General features: G+C 44.5%; 1 protein-coding gene across 4 annotated transcripts; it reads right to left on the reverse strand.

Annotated features, from left to right (window-relative positions):
* Positions 1-277: 277 nt before the first annotated feature.
* On the reverse strand, positions 278-16,433 carry ANKZF1 (ankyrin repeat and zinc finger peptidyl tRNA hydrolase 1). Of its 4 annotated transcripts, none has more exons than XM_081884026.1 (16): positions 16,328-16,433; positions 14,207-14,324; positions 13,430-13,527; positions 11,055-11,157; positions 10,266-10,450; positions 8,218-8,333; positions 7,131-7,278; positions 6,298-6,520; positions 5,883-5,981; positions 5,318-5,464; positions 3,983-4,084; positions 3,502-3,754; positions 2,748-2,859; positions 1,893-2,060; positions 848-918; positions 278-760 (listed from the first exon to the last, which is right to left on the reverse strand). In XM_081884026.1, exons 2-16 carry the CDS (start codon positions 14,319-14,321, stop codon positions 640-642), a joined length of 2,061 nt encoding a protein of 686 aa, XP_081740152.1. In that variant the 5' UTR covers positions 14,322-14,324; positions 16,328-16,433; the 3' UTR covers positions 278-639. The 4 variants fall into 4 exon arrangements, with proteins under 4 accessions (XP_081740152.1, XP_081740151.1, XP_081740150.1 ...); XM_081884025.1 differs by having other exon boundaries at positions 5,318-5,473; XM_081884024.1 differs by having other exon boundaries at positions 3,983-4,081; positions 5,318-5,482.
* Positions 16,434-16,469: the final 36 nt, after the last annotated feature.

Below are 16,469 nucleotides of genomic sequence, written 5' to 3' on the forward strand. Positions count from 1 at the left end.
AAGAGAAAGGTATGGGGAAAGGCAAATAAGAATGGCTCCAGTTGGAAGCTGCCCAAACAATGCAATGAAAATAGTGGTGGCGGCCATCCAAGGGGTGGCAGAGATTGATGACATGGCACAACAATACCCCCAACCTCTATGCAACATTAGAAGCAAAGGGAGAAATTCTCTGCACCACCTTAAAAAGGACATTTGTTGTATCTTGACTCATAAGCCTTCTTGTATAACTTGTTTTGCAGTAACTTTTAGAGACATAGTCAGGGCTAGAGACTTAACATTGGTATACTTGGAGCTAGCAAAGAAACCAGTGTCTCACCCTCTTCTCTCCAGTCTCTAAAAGGAACCTGTACTCCTTTCCTCGTGGAAAGCCGTCTTCCAATGCCTCCTCCAACCCCATCTCCTATACATAAAATCCTGCTTCTAGTGTAAAAAGGAAGAAAAAGACCTTTTAGAGGTGTCATTTCTCAGCCAGTAAGGTACCAGCTGCCCAGGTTGGCCTCCTCTGGAGTACACGGAAGCAGCTAATATGTTTTTGCTGCACTTCCTCATCTAAGTGACAGCAGTCATAGACTAGATTTTTTTATTTCCATTCAGATTCTAGGAAGTAGATCATTAAGGCCCAAATTTTAAAAACCCTAGCTAGGACAGGGCAGCATTTGCTTGTCGATGAGTTCGCAGACAGTTCGTGGAGCAGAAGGAGAAGTCAAGGTAATGGAAGGGAATGCGGCCCAGTAGCGACTCTCCACATAGCCAACAGCGCCTATAGAAACCAAAGAGACAGCATGAGCTTGGAATCATTGTAGTTGGAGATCATGCCAAAAAGGAACACACCACTCACCCACCTTACCTGGTATTAGTAAGAGTTGCACTGGAGTCTTTTAGTTGGGAAGCAAGTCTCCTCTCAGCCGCCAACGCACGCTAAGAAGCAATACACACATACTATTAGGAACAACAACAAAGAACTGTCCCCCAGGGTCTATAGGGAGAAGTGTCTTCATCCCATTGTACAAAATCCTATGTAAAACAAGCAGTTCACTTAGGAAGATGTGCAAGGATGTTCCAGAGCTGGGTCAAACTATAAAAGCAATCTGCTTGTATGTCACATACAAAGTCCAGAGTTAGCCATGTTCCTTTAAGGGAGCTTGTGGAAACTAAAAACTAAACAGATTTCACCAGAGATCTTCCTAACAGGAGGGCATAAGTATTTTAGTAAAATACAGCAGAAATGCCGTATGATATTTAAGTCCATCAGAATAACACACACGGTTTACAGAGCAGGAACAAACTAGCAGGTTTCAAATTCCTTTCTCAAGGTAACTTTGGTTGTATAGCAAAGACTCAGGAAGTAGGACAGATCTGTGAGTTATTCTCTATCTCAGGAGGCCTTTCTTAAATATAGGTCATGTCCATGGAAAAGACAGAGATGCCTATCTAGATTCAGGACATATCCCAGCATGACAACATTAAGTAGATCTTCAAGATCCTCATTACATTCTAAAACAAAAAACCCATTCTGGTTGTCTTGCACAGATGGGTTCAGAAATGGCAACAAAAACACTCCAAAGTGGCTGATGTTGCCTGGTTCAGGAAAAACAGTATAATAAGTCTTATCAAGTGTCTTTCTCAGGAGATGCTAGAACTAGAAGGATAGCCACACCAACAGGGATGACCCAATATAACCAACTGTCAGGATAAAGAAAGGAAACAGCAAAATCTTTTCTTTACATGAAACCACAGCTTCTCTCAGACAACATTGGTCAAGCGAGCTCTCTGTGATCAGCACAGCAGATGATGCTACGTATCATATCAGGAAGCTTGTAGCACCAGAAGTGATGCCATCATCTGTTAAGCCGCCTTTTCTTCCTTGAGTCACCTGAGTCTTAGGCTCTCACCTTCTCACGATCACTCAGCAGGGCAAAGCACCGTTTCTCATCCTCTTCTTGCTCAAGCAGCTGCTGTGCCTCTCGTTTCTCTTTCTCACGCTGCTTCCGCTGGGCCTTTTGTGCTTGGCGGCGTTCTGCCTGTCTGGCTTCCATTTCTGCCGTCAGGGGTCCAGGCACCTGCAATTACACAGTAGATGTGGATCCAGCAGAAAAGGGCCCAGTCCTGGCAGCAAGTAGCCAGAAGAGATCTTGAAAGGGGCTCAAGTCTCCCTTTGTTCTGTGTATGCTGCTGTCCTACTACATCTCTGGATGCAAAATCCCTAGACACCATCAAAATTCATTTCCTTCCCATCTCTGCTCACTCCAATAGCATATTTAAAGCTGGGAGATTTAAACAAACACACACAAAAATCCTTCATACACATACTCAAAGGTATCTTCTACTTAAATTAATGCCTGCTTGAGCGAGCATTTGATTAAGAGAAATCCAGGATGCCTTTTGCACTGAGTGTGAGATTCCAGAGAGATATGCAAAGGATGGGTACGGGTGGCAGGGTCTAAAAGAGCCCCCCACCCCAAATAGTTAAGTTATGTGGGAATTAGTGGAAGGAAGGCAAAAAGGACTCTGGAATTCTTCTTATCAAGCCTTCCCTTCTTAAACTGCAAGCTGTGCAACTCAGAAACTGTCCAAGGTCAGTAACATACAAGAACAGATAAGGAGTCTTCTGTGGGCAGCTGGCTTGGCCCTGGATGATCAACTTGCACTTGCCTTCTATTTATTCACAAGTGTAAGCGTCCACACTAGACACTTTCCAATTCTTCATACATGCATCCAGAGCATTCTTCATACATGCATCCACCCACCTGAGCCCGGTCGTAGTCATATTTCTCAGGCTGTTCACCCCTGAACCTTCGGAATTCATTACGAGTTTGTTTATTGGCAGAAACACAGTATGGAGGCTGTTCCTGTCTGTCCCTGGGGAGGAAACACAATGTAACTTTAGATCCAGATCTGTGACCTACACCACAGTTAGGCTGCCACATGTCCAGATTTCCCCAGAAATTACTGGGATTTCAAAGGGGGAATTGACGTCCGGGGGGAATTTCCAGAAGGCAGCACTTTGTCCTGGATCTTAGGCAAGTCAATCGAAAATTCACTTTTGGGGTGCTCTGGTTTTTACTTTTGGAAATATGGCAACCCTAACCACTGTAGAAGATGACACTGCTGGGAAATGGAAGCAGCATGTGCCACATTACTTTTGTTGCTTCTACAACTGGGTACTGGAAGTGAGAGAGAAGCCCAAATCATCCCAGGCTATGAACAGATTTGAAATTTGTCCCAGAGAGTGGAATGTCCTCCAGCTTCCTATGCTTGCATAGGTACTTGGACAAAGTGGCCCTCAAGTGTTCTGGCCCTTTGAGAACAACTAATTCTCAATACCTCTGAAAGACCTGGGCTCAGACTAATGTGTAACTGAGTCAAGGACAGCTGACACTCAAGAGGAGCAGCTTGAATTTCATGGGGTCAGCAGTTCTGACTCAAAGAGCAGAAGTGCAACTCAAGAACCAAGTATTAGGACTCTAGGCATCAATATAGTCTTCTCAAGCTGGGCATTACCTAAGGGATGGGTCAGCCCCCATCTCCAACAGCAGCCGCACAACTGTACTCCTTCCAGCTGCTGCCGCCACATGCAAAAGGGTCCAGCCACTCTCATCCAGGGGTGAGTTGAGCAATTGCTGTGGGGTGATACCATTGCAGTCATCTGCTTTATCTGTGGTGCTATTATCTCTCTCCAGAAGATGCTGTAGTGCCTTCAGGTCTCCCATCTTACACGCTGTGAACAAGGCATCTTGTAACGATGTGCTAAGACCTAGAGGAAGGAAGGAAGGAAGAGTCTCACATTAACCATGAAATATCCATGTTACCTATATGGGTAAACAGAATGTCAAGTCTTGGTTTTGCCACTCCCTTTAACCAGCACAGGCTTCCAACCTACAATAATGGCCCAAATGGCAAGTTGTTGTAGAACCCCTTATTATAAAACGGAGTGGGGAAGTGCAGATCTTGCTGACGCTCACACAACCACCCCCAAACTCACCATCATATTTCAGACAATTCTGGGTCTTGGGTGACTCCTCTGTTCTGGGCAACAAAGCCTTGGGCTCTTTCACACCTCCTGAAGTCTCAGTGGAGGACTCTGCTTCAAAAGAAAGAACATGCAAGGTGTTGTTTCCTGTCCAGTTCATTTTAGTCTATCAGTACCATTCTGATCCCTGTCTAGTGAGCACTGTAACTTTGTCTAGAATGACCCAGAAATGCATGAATGATGGATTCAGATGAACTAACCAGAATGCAGGACCCATGTTCTAAATGCCCACCCCTCTCTCCTAACTTGCTCCAAGTGTCACTGACATCATGGCCAACAGGATGCAGCATGAGGAGAGCAGTCCCAGAGAACCATCACAGTTTTGTGATGCTGATACTGTTCCACACAAACAGAAAGACAGGGGAACTGCGGTTCCCTTTTTCTGCTTGGGAACAGCTGATCATCAACGACACTGCTCTGACTCCAAAGCTGCAGCAGCAGCTCCTGCTTTTAACCTTAAGACTAGAGATGGATGCAGTCCAACCTATAACACTGAGATGATGCAGATTTAGAAGTGGTAATTTAGAAGGGTGGTTTAAGACAGCCTTCATTTGCACTCTCTTAAATCTTTGGAACCATCTCAGCTGACACTGACTTCTCTGGGTCTGCGGTGGCTCCTCTTCAGCCACACAAGTCATCTCATGAAAGGCAGGTAGTATAATGAAATCCAGCACACCTATCAGATTTCACTTTAAAGCCCCAGTCCTCACGAGTAAAGAAAGCAGAACAAAGATGTGAAAGCACTGCCTCCCAGAAAGTAGAAGAGGGTGGACTCTCTTGCGGCAAGTACAAAACTGATTTCCCCATAATGTAATGCCCCCTCCACCCCACCTCTGTCTACAGGAATCCTATGTGTTCTATTTTATCATGTTGGTTGCCATTCTTCTATTGAACATTTTTAACCTAGAACAGATTACCTAACAGAGACAGCGGTGCTTCGATCAGGCAAGATATCGCCATTTCTGCAAATGCTGAATGCAGTTTGCCCCAGAGGTTTGCTTTAATGGAATATCCAATGCTTGCACAACTTTCTTCTCAAACGGACTGTATTTCAGTTTCTGGGTTGTAGCTTCTGACTTTCTGTGAACTAAGGTCCCTCTAGATTATGGCCCAGGGCCCATCATGGCTTTCTTATCCTGGGAGCCTGCATCTTGATAGGAAGCAGCTGCCAAGGACACCAAACTGGGGGTCAGTGTCTCTCAAGGCAGGCAAATAATTTAGCCATTCTAGAAAGAGAATGCACCCACTATCTGTACTAATAATAGGTCCACTACCTCAGCCACCTACCCATCAGTGTTTTTTGTTTCTTCCTTCTCTTCTTGCGATTTAATTTTGGTTCCGCTTCAAATTCTCGGAGTTCCAGTGTACTCAGTGTCTGCTCCACCAACTCCAGCTGCTGCAGACTTTTCTCTTCCTCCTCCTCCTCCTCCTCCTCTGGCTTTGCTGCAGAGACTGTAAGAAAACGGTATCATGGTTAAGTCTTTCCTTCTCCGCTTCTGATGAACAAAGTAGGGATCATTCAATGAACTTGAGGATTGGGGTATGGAAGGTGATCCAAATCAGCCTATCAGTCCTCCGTCAGCTGAACTGCAGCCACTGTTAGATCACATCCTACACTTTAGCAGCCACCATTGCGATTTCAGCATTTTCCTGCCTGCAACACTCTTTCAGGGACTCTCCATAAAACCATTTCCCAGTGGAGGCAGAATCCCCCGCTTTACTGCTTTCAGCAGCCCATAGTGGTCTTTCCACCCAATAACCTAGGTGATTATGATGGTAAAAAGTGAACAAAGCATCTGCAGTGGATGAAGGATTGCTAGAAGGGCAAGGATGGCAAGGCTCTCCAACTCACTAGTGTCTTGACTCTGTGAAGATGCTTCATCCAAAGGGAGGACCTTTTTCCAGCTCTTCCGAGGGGAGAACATCAAATCTGCCACTGCTGTGTCTTTGCCTGCCAAAAGAGTCAGAATGGTGTTTTCTAGGATGAAAATCCTCTTAGTTCCATACCCTCCACTCCCACTCCTAATGGCAGATTTCTAGATAGACAATTCACAGTGGCCCAATTCCAGCAAGAGCAAAGGAGATCAAAGAAGCAAACAAGGTCAGAATAGAGATATGGGAGGGAAATGACACACACACTCCAATACTCCACCCCATCCCTGGGCCTCCACATCTCTAGGCGAGAACCAAGATTATAGTCAGAAACAGTATACACAAAGACTTTGGAGCATCATTTCAAGTACTTGGGGACTAAAAGCTGTGCTCACCATACACTTGCAGACTGCTCAGAACCCCATGCACCCGTTGCACCTCATGGAAGGTGGCTCTCCGGGTGCTGAAAGGAATGCCCCGGATACGGGGATCATCTCGCTGAAGAGGGTCATTTTTGCTGCCAAAAAACCGAGCTCGGTTGGTGCGAGGGGCACGAAGGAAGATACACTCTGCTCCTTGCAAATGCCCTGTCCAGCTGGCCAACAACTCCTGAATATCCTGCAGGAAAAGAAACGTATAACAGGTAGGCCCATCGTTGTCGCCTTTAGTGCAGCCGAAGTAACCACAATGAAGGCTGAGTTGCATAGGGTCTGAATGTAACCACTGGTCACCTATTTCCAAGAGATCCCCAGTGCCACTTATAAATAAAATACATCATTTCAAAAGAGAGAATGCAGAAACAGTCTGAATTGTATGGAAGAGCTTCATTTCTCAATATGGAATCTGCAGCAAGAAGGGATTACATAGAGATACCCAGTGCAATGCCTTCTAGATGTGGTTGGACTCCAACTGCCATCAGCCCCAGCCAACAGGGCCAATGGTCAAGGACGATGGGACTCATTGTTGGACTGCATCTGGAAGACACCACATTGCCTGCCCTGGTCTACATCATTGGGACTAGAGCAGTCTGTCCTCCTCTTCTGTCACTGTTTTGATGCACAGACTACTGACAAGAACTGGCATAGACTTGCAGTAAAAGTCAACTGCATCTTTCCTTTGTGAAGGCCGAACAGCTGGGACAATCTTACTCAAACAGCAAAGCTCTCAAATAGCCATCCCCTTTCCATTTTGTGGGTTTACTCTTGGTTCTACTAGGGTCCGCACTCACCTTGAGCAAGGCAGCCTCATTGTAGCGCCGCAGTGTGGCCCCAGCTGATTTTGGCATAGACCCTTGAGCATCTCTCACTCCTTGGGCTGTCCCTCGGCGAGCTCGCACTGTATACCGATGAAATGTCTTATGCTCCAGCACCTCATTTCTGGGAAGAAAGTGACGGTAAGCCTACAGCAAAGACCGACATCCAGAATCATCATCTTAGCATGAATGTCTTCACTAGGAACCAAGTCTAGCCAGGTTTTATCCATACCAGGAATATGGAACCTGAGGCCTTCTAGATATTGCTGGACTCCAACCACAACTGGTCCCAACTGGAATGGCCAATGGTCAGGGATGATGGGGATCTGTAGCCCAACACTATTCAGAGGGCCACAGGTTCCCCACTCTTTTGTAGGCAATATTGAGATGGATGGATCAGATGTCGTCATTTGTGTTAGGCTGAAGTGGCTTAGGAAAGGATGAAGACCTTTTATCTCACATCCTCAAGCTCTCAAAATGGGCTGCTTTATATTGCATGCATCCATGAAGACCTCAAGTTTCTCCAGGGAGGAGGTGCTGGTGAGTCAGTATTGAGTGGAGACTGTTTTTGCACACACACATTATGTGGTTGTTCTTGGCTGAATTTGCTTTGCCTCATCATGATTATGCTTTGCGTCCACTTCTAGCCTTCCTGCCTACTGATAAACTCCTTGAATCTGGGGGATGGAGAACCTGTGGCCCTGCAGATGATGTTGGACTACAGCTCCAACATCCACCTGAGCATTGGTCATGTTGGCTGGGGATGATGGGAGTTGGAATCCAACATCAGGAGGGCCACAGGTTCCTCATCTGATTTGCACCTTGAATGGGGTCCAGCAGATTACAAATGTAAAGCACTCTACATTCCCCACCCACCCAACATCTCTCTTCATGAACTTTCAGGAAACTGCTTAGTGTAGACCATGAGATGAGCATTAATGCTGGCCTGGAAGCACATGTGGGATCGTGGTTTATCAGCCTTCTGACACAGTCACACTCTTAAAGCAGCTGTTACAGCTTGCAAGTTGACCTGCACGATAGACATCCCCCTCTGCGTTCTTACCCCTTAAAGACAGCTCCTGCAAAGTGTCCCCCGCCAGTCATTAGGATCACCCAGGAGGTTCCTGAGCTCTGTCTCTGAAGGGATGCCACTAGCTCTTCAGGCTCCTCCACACTGCCCTGGATGGACAAAAGACCCCTTCAGTTAGCGAGAAGTTACTGACTGTGCAATGAGAGCAGCTTTCTGCCCGGCTGTTAAATAGGGATGGGCCCGAAAAAGACCCAATATGGAGGCCAAATGGCCAAAGTATTGGGAAATATTAGAAAAAGATGGAGACAATTGGAAATTGCAGAGTTTGGAGAAAATGAAGGATAAAGTGTGAGACTGGTTACATTACGCTCAGATTAAAGAAGTCTTTAAAAATGATAAAAAGTTAGGGTTCCAGGTGGAGAAATCGAAGTTGGAAACAGAACTGTTAGAACCTAAGACTAAGGTACTTTCAAGAATGTATAACTTGCTGCTGAAATGGAATACACAAGACGAAATGGTTAAATCGGCTATGATAAAGTGGGCACAGGATATTGGGCATAACATTATGTTTGAGGATTGGGAAAGGTTGTGGACCACTGGGCTGAACTTCACTGCATGTAATGCTCTGAAGGAAAATGTAATGAAAATGATATATAGATGGTACATGACCCCAGTTAAACTTGCCAAAATATACCATTTGTCTGATAATAAATGTTGGAAATGTAAAGAAAATGAAGGAACATTCTTTCACCTCTGGTGGACTTGCCCTAAAGTGAAGGCCTTCTGGGAAATGATATATAATGAGCTGAAAAAGGTATTTAAGTATACCTTCACCAAGAAACCAGAGGCTTTCCTTCTGGGTATTGTCGGCCAGAAGGTGTTAAAGAAGGACCGAACATTTTTCATGTATGCAACAACGGCAGCAAGAATACTTATCGCTAAGAACTGGAAAACTCAAGATTTACCCACATTGGAAGAGTGGCAGATGCAGCTGATGGATTATATGCAACTAGCCGAGATGACTGGCAGAATCCGAGACCTGGGAGAAGAGAGGGTTGAAGAAGACTGGAAGAAATGTAAGATTTATTTACAAAAATATTGTAATTTGGTTGAAGGTTAAGAAGGATGCTAGATCATAAATAATCGCCCTCCACTAATTTAGATTTGAATTTGACGATAAGTGAGATTAAAGAAAGTATAAACTCATTTTTGGAGAACTGTTAGATTGTATTTAAATGAGCGGATATAAGATTGTAAACAAGATGATAATTTGCTTGGAAAAACTTTTCCACAATGTAAGTGGGAGCGGGAGACGTGAGGGAGTCCAAAGAAGTGAAGAAAGTATGTTATATAAGTAAAGTTGTTTATTATTTATGTATTTGTACTCAAAAAATCTTAATAAATATTTATTAAAAAAAATAGGGATGGGCAGGGTGTTAGCTGGTCCCAAACAGACAAAAGGATTTCAAGGGATGTTCCCTTCCCACAGAGTTTTGGAAGTGGGGGAAATGCTGCAGAAATTCATCCTGCAGAAATTCAGGTTTCTTCTAGGAAAGCATCAGTTACAAAACAGAAAGCATAGCTTTCAACATTTCCCTTTTTTTAAAGGGAAATTCCCTTATTCCGAATAGGATTCCTCGCAAGAAAAGGGAAAAAGTTGACAGTTATGAGAAAGAGTAATATCAGGAAAGCAAAATGGGCCAGCTTGATGTTAAAAATTAATGGGCAAGGAAAAGTCAGTCAGGTGACTAGAGGAACTGTGCAGGACTTAAGAGAGAAACCCACACATTTATGGCAACAAGCCAACACAGTCCCAACTGGCTGAAATTATAATACCTGCTTGGGAGGAAGAGTTTGCAATTAAAGCAAGATAGTAGGTGGGAAAATTAAGACCAACCGCTTTTATGCTTATTGCAACAGACACTAGACTTCCTTTAAAACCTGGCCACGGCATTATCCTCTTGGTGTGTGTGTGTTCGTGATAGGCATTCATCATTTGGTGAGAGACAGCTGGTAACTAAAACAGGAAGAGACCAAAAGCCAGAAAAGGAATGAGGTCCAGTAGGCTCTTTGTGACATGCCTTCATAGTGTTTAGCACACAGCGATAGACTGAGATGAGCTGGCCTTGGGCATTTCTGAACAGAACCCGCTGGGAGCGTCGACATGGAGAGGGGCTCCGATGACTGCCTTCACTGTTGGGTGGTTCAGATTCATTGTCCAAGTCAGAGTCACTGGAATCTGACCCAGAGATGCTGGAGACATCACCTGTGGACCAAGGCAGTAACAGAAAAGAAAATCACACAGTCAAGAAGGAAGTGCATCATGTAACGGATTCCAGAGATCCTATTTCTGGAATTTTATATCTGAAACTCCTGCCCACAAGGCAGAAAGACAGAGCATTTTCATGCAAAGAAGACAGTCTGGACTGGTAAAGCTGGAAAATTCTCTACTTAAGACAGCTCAGGACCACAGCAGGGAGGAAATATATGTGTGGATCTAGACGACTGAGCTCCTTTGGACATACATTTGACTAATGGAGTATGTTGTCATAGCTAGAGTAAAACCAAAGGGGTCATTATAGTAATGAACATTGAAATGAACTAGCATCCAATGCTGGATGAGACTGAGTCTAAGGCACCCATCTGAGACTGATTCCACCCAGTCTGTTAATGAATGGCTGTGAAACTGGATGCTTGGAATCTTTGTTATGAGCAAAGGCAAAATGGAGCTCATTAGGACCATCAGAGCTCTTGAGTAGTATTCATAGAATAATAAATTGTAGAGTTGAAAGGGACACCAAGGGTCATCTAGTCCAACCCGCCTCAATGGAGGACTCTCAGCTATTGAACCCCTATCATGTGCCTCTCACCTGCTTGAGTCTTTGCCTCAAATTCTTCAGCTGTGAGCATGCGGTGACCCAGGAGCCGCTGCTTTAGGTTGAAACGATGCCAATCTAGTCGATAATGCTCAGTCTGCACAGGAAAAGAAAGGGACAGTGGGAGAGCCAACATAGGCCACAGTAGTAACTGGTTCAGTGTTTGGCATCTATATCTCGGGCTACATAGGGCAGGCAAAAGCACCCCTTTGCAATGATCCTGAAATACCGAGTGCTTAATTAAGGACATAAAACAGTATCTGGGTCAGTCCAATATGGAAGTTGCATATCAGTTATTACTATGAGTATAGGGACTACAATTCCCATCATACAAAATCCTATTTTTGTTGTGATGTGGGGGACTTGAAGTCTTAGGAACATAAGAGCAGCCCTGATAGATTGGACAAAAGGTTCATCTTAGTCCAGCATTCTGCTCTCACAGGGGCTCATTAGATACCTGTGGGAAGCCTGCAAACAGGACCTTAGCACAGCAACTCTCTCCCCACTTGTGATTCTCAATAATTGGTATTCAGACATATTGCCTCCGATAATAGAGGCAGAACATAGCCATTAAGACTGGGTGCCATTGATAGCCTTATTCTCTATTACAGGGGTGGGGATTCTTCAAACTATGGGTCTAATTGGATCCACGAGGCTGTTTTCTTTAACATGCCCACTTCCAAACCTCACTTCATATGTGACATGAGATTTGGGGCAGGTAAGCAGATGCTTACAAAAGAACAATTGGTAGCTTAAAGTGAGCGCTTGATTGTCCCTTTGCAAGCGAGGCTTGCTGACAGTCCTGAGCAGCACTGTTAATAAGCATCTTTGAAGGCATACTTTGACTGACAGCGCACCTTAAAAAAGCCTTGCAGCAAGTCCCTTTGAAGTCCTTTGCGGGTGCAATTTGAATCCAAACTGCACCTGCAAACAGACAGCAAAGAAGCATGCTAAAGCCACAGATTAGCTGCCTAGCAGTTACAGCTTGGTTAAAGAAATTGGCCTGGGGAGGATGGAGGAATTAAGGATCTGGCCTGCAGACTAGATCCAGTCCCCCACCCCTACGTTTGTCTAACCCTTTTTAAGGGCAACCAAGCTTGTGGCCCTCACTACATCCCAGGAGAAAAAATTGCATAGTTTTAACTATATGAAGATAGGGACGCGGGTGGCGCTGTGGGTTAAAGCCTCAGCGCCTAGGGCTTGCCGATTGAAAGGTCAGCGGTTCGAATCCCCGCGGCGGGGTGCGCTCCCGTTGTTCGGTCCCAGCGCCTGCCAACCTAGCAGTTCGAAAGCACCCTCGGGTGCAAGTAGATAAATAGGGACCGCTTTCTAGCGGGAAGGTAAACGGCGTTTCCGTGTGCAGCTCTGGCTCGCCAGAGCAGCGATGTCACGCTGGCCACGTGACCCGGAAGTGTCTTCGGACAGCGCTGGCCCCTGGCCTCTTGAGTGAGATGGGCGCACAACCCCAGAGTCTGGTAAGACTGGCCCGTACGGGCAGGGGTACCTTTACCTTTACCTTTAACTATATGAAGAAGTCCTTTTGTCTGCCCTGAATCTTTCATCAATCAGCTTTATTAGATAATTCAGAGTTCTAATATTACTTTTTAAATTTATATTTTTATACTTTGACATTCAAAAAAGCAAAAATGCCAAAAGAAAGAGAGGGGAGAAAGACTGTGTTATATCAATGAGAAACAGTTTTATGAAAAAAATTATCTATCACTTTTTCATTCAGTACTCAATAAACAAGGGTCATCTCTTGATAAAACAATGTTGCAAGCTGTTACTTATAACTTTCATTTTATATATTAACTGTGGGAGTAATTCAACACTGGTTGTTCTGTCAGTGCAAACATTTCAGCTTTGAAGTCCCAACGACCAGCTGATAAATGGGACTTCAGGGTTCAGTGCATGGGATCAAACTACACAACACTTTGAAGCCCTGATGATCAACTGATTGTTGGAACTTTAAAGCACTATATCACCAGTCATTGTGAGGTGATTGAAAGTAGAGGTGGCTCCACCCACCTGTCAAATTTGGCCAGTGCAGAGGGTAGGGTAGGTTAATTTGGGGAGGGGTGTTATTGGGTTGTTGTTTTTTTTAATTATGTAGGTTGTGTTTTTATATTGTGATTTTATCCTGTGAACCGTCCTGAGACCTGCAGGTATAGGGCGGTATACAAATTGAATAAATAATAGTAGTAGTAGCAGTAGTAATAGAGATAAGGATCTGGCCCACTGGCCATATCCAGATTCATGCCCTTGATCTACTGGATACAGTATTTCATCTGAGGACAAGAGACAAATGGATTTTTGCACCATCCTGTTCCCACAGAAAGCATTGTTCAAAAACATTCAGCAACACCCACCTGCTCCTCTCTATTGTCAAAGGCTTTTGAGCAGGCAGAGCAGTACATCCTGTCTGACACCTCTAAGATCCTACTAGGTCGATCTGGTCCCTTAGTCACTGTAGTGTACAGAATGAAAATGAACACAGTTACTGGCAGAAATACAGTTATGTATGAAGGAATGTAAATCTTTGTTTAACACAACTCAAATGTATAACACCTCAGCGAATTCTGAGGGGCTTAAGAATGTGAAAATCCTGATACAGAAGGCTGCAAATCTTAAACATTAGAATGAAAACCAAAAAAAGGAATTGAGAAATATTGTGTGAGAGAGAGTATCACTAACACCTCAATAGGAAGAATCCTGGATGGAATACACAAACAGCCCCAGTATTTAGTTTAAACACAACTGGTTTTAACTAATTGACAAAGATGCAAAATTACTAAAGCGGCACACTGATGATGTCATAAAGTGACACACTAACAAACACAAAAGGAAACCATGGTTTCTCATTACATGAATAAGCCACAGAAAGCCTTCAGCTTCCTCTTTTTGTGGTCATGAGGATAAAATCAGAAGCATTTGATTCCCATTTTAAACTAAAAGTTTTCCAAGATGTTTGAGCTTCGGGAATTGTTGCTTGGTTACCAAGAACAAGCCAAGATCAAACTGTGGTTTCAAATCCTTATGTGTTTTCACCAACCGTAGTTTTAAACTCATGAGTCATGAACTCCGCAAACCTGGTGAACCCTTGGCCAGAACCCTTTTCCAGATATATGGCCCTTTAAAAGCAGTACCTGGAATGGCCACCGATGTGACATCTCCTGATGATTCAGTTACAAGGCAAAGTCCATTCATTAAAGCTGCATTCTGAGCTGCATCAAACACAGACAAGGTCTCAGTAGGCTGCATGATCTGAGGGAGAAAGAGAGAGAAAATCAGCAAGCTTTTTTGGGAAGGGACCCTTCACTCCTACAGTTAACAACACATCCAGCTGTTATATCTCTATATTCAATAAGGAGTTATGAAAAATCTCCTTTGTCCTCAAGGGACAAACACAAAAAAACAGCCCCCACCTCCCAGGGCTGGATTTCTGTGTCTGTAACACACAGAAAGTATAATTTTTACAATACGTGTAGCTTTCTCCTATTTCTCCTATTGACAATGAAGATGCACCCTTCATTCTCCTTTCTATGGGCAGCAATTCATATGATTCCAAGTCTATACCAGATATGACATACAGTGGTACCTCGGGTTAAGTACTTAATTCGTTCCGGAGGTCCGTTCTTAACCTGAAACTGTTCTTAACCTGAAGCACCACTTTAGCTAATGGGGCCTCCTGCTGCCGCCGTAGCATGATTTCTGTTCTCATCCTGAAGCAAAGTTCTTAACCCGAGGTAATATTTCTGGGTTAGCGGAGTCTGTAACCTGAAGCGTATGTAACCTGAGTTACCACTGTATAGGCTAAAGGCTTCTATTCCTTATTATAAATACATGGTAGGGCAGCAAGCGGGTTGTTTTGTAAGCAGCTTTGAGGATATGTGTGTGTCTGTTTTAGCAATCAAGCAATGAATACATTTTATGAAATAAATAAAACAAAACAAGCACAACCCTAAATCTGCCCGTTTTCGGTCAAGTCAATTATTCTTGGCGATACCTTTTCTCCTCAGGTTCATGAAAGTGCACCTGCATACATGGTTACCTGGGAAGAACATTTTGTGGATAGTGTCACTGACGTCCCTTCTAAATCAGGGCTGACTATTCTATTACTGTATTGAGGCCCCACTCCTTTCATATTTTAATATCTTTTGGCCCTGGTACAACACTGAAATAAGAAGTTGCTGGGGCAGAAATAATCAATTCTATTTTACAACAGCGTAAGATATAAAGCTCTGGGATCAGATGACCAGCACACAGTTGCTCTCAAAATTTCTGTGTCCCAACTAGTGTCCAAAAGATCCAAAATCTCTTGGTGCCTCTATATGTCATGTCTCAATTTCCTAGTGGTGCTTGCAACAGATTTTATTACAGTATTAAATGTCTTTAACGGTTAGTCAAGAGTTGGAAAGAGTTAGTCTGAAAAGCTGTGTGTCTTGGAGAATTGTGCAGTAGTTCACTCACAATTGTACTGAGGGGCAACTGTGCATTAAAAATAATGACCAGATCAAGGAAGGTCAGTAAATGAAGGCTACGTCAGCTGTTTCAGACTGACTGATACGTCAGTCATTCACCCCACCAAAGGTGAAGGTGGGGCAGAAAGGTCACCAAACCAGTTGTGCAGGCTACATAACACAGTCCCAGGGTCAAGTATAAGAAGATAACATCATTTGTCTACACTGCAAGCAGCAACATAACAACAGAGCAAGAGACAGCGGAAAAAACTTCTCACAAGTCATAATAGACACAGAAACCACAGGACAAAACAGGCTAGCTATTATTATTATTATTTTAATTACTTAAGGCTAGCTATTGAGTCATAAGGATTACACAAGAAGTTACAGCAAAGGAGGAAAAGGCCAGTGCGGGTGGGGGCCGACATGTGTCAAGAAAATCAATCGCCTGAATCTACTGGTCTTTAACTGGTGGATCTGGACCTGCAAGTGAGCACGTCCAGGGTATTCCCCCCCCCCTCGGAAAAAAATAAAATCCTTTGATAGGCTATTAAAGTATTCCAAGAATTCTTTGAGATAAGTACAGTATTAGTCCTGAGAGCAGAGCCACCATTCACTGCCAGGGGTTCATATGACGGGGTGAACCATTGTTCTGGCGCCGTTCCTGCTAGAAAAACCCGTGTCAGCTCCCGCGTTCAGCAGGGCTGGCGGAGAAATGCAGCGGGGAAGATGCCGAGAGAGATAAGCCGCGCGACCCCGAGTGTTTCAGGAGGCCCCGGGGATGCTGTCGGAATAGGGGGCGCTTACCACTCTCCGGGCTGGAAAGCACACGAGGCGCCCCTGCTCCTCTCGCGGCGGACCTTCGCCCTCTGGCACACGTCACTTCCGTTTGTCAAGGACCCCGCCCCCTCCCGGCGGAGACAATCCTTTCCCCGCCCCGCCTCCTCCT

This window comes from Podarcis melisellensis, assembly GCF_964234715.1.
Source record: "Podarcis melisellensis genome assembly, chromosome: 1".
NCBI lineage: Eukaryota > Metazoa > Chordata > Lepidosauria > Squamata > Lacertidae > Podarcis > Podarcis melisellensis.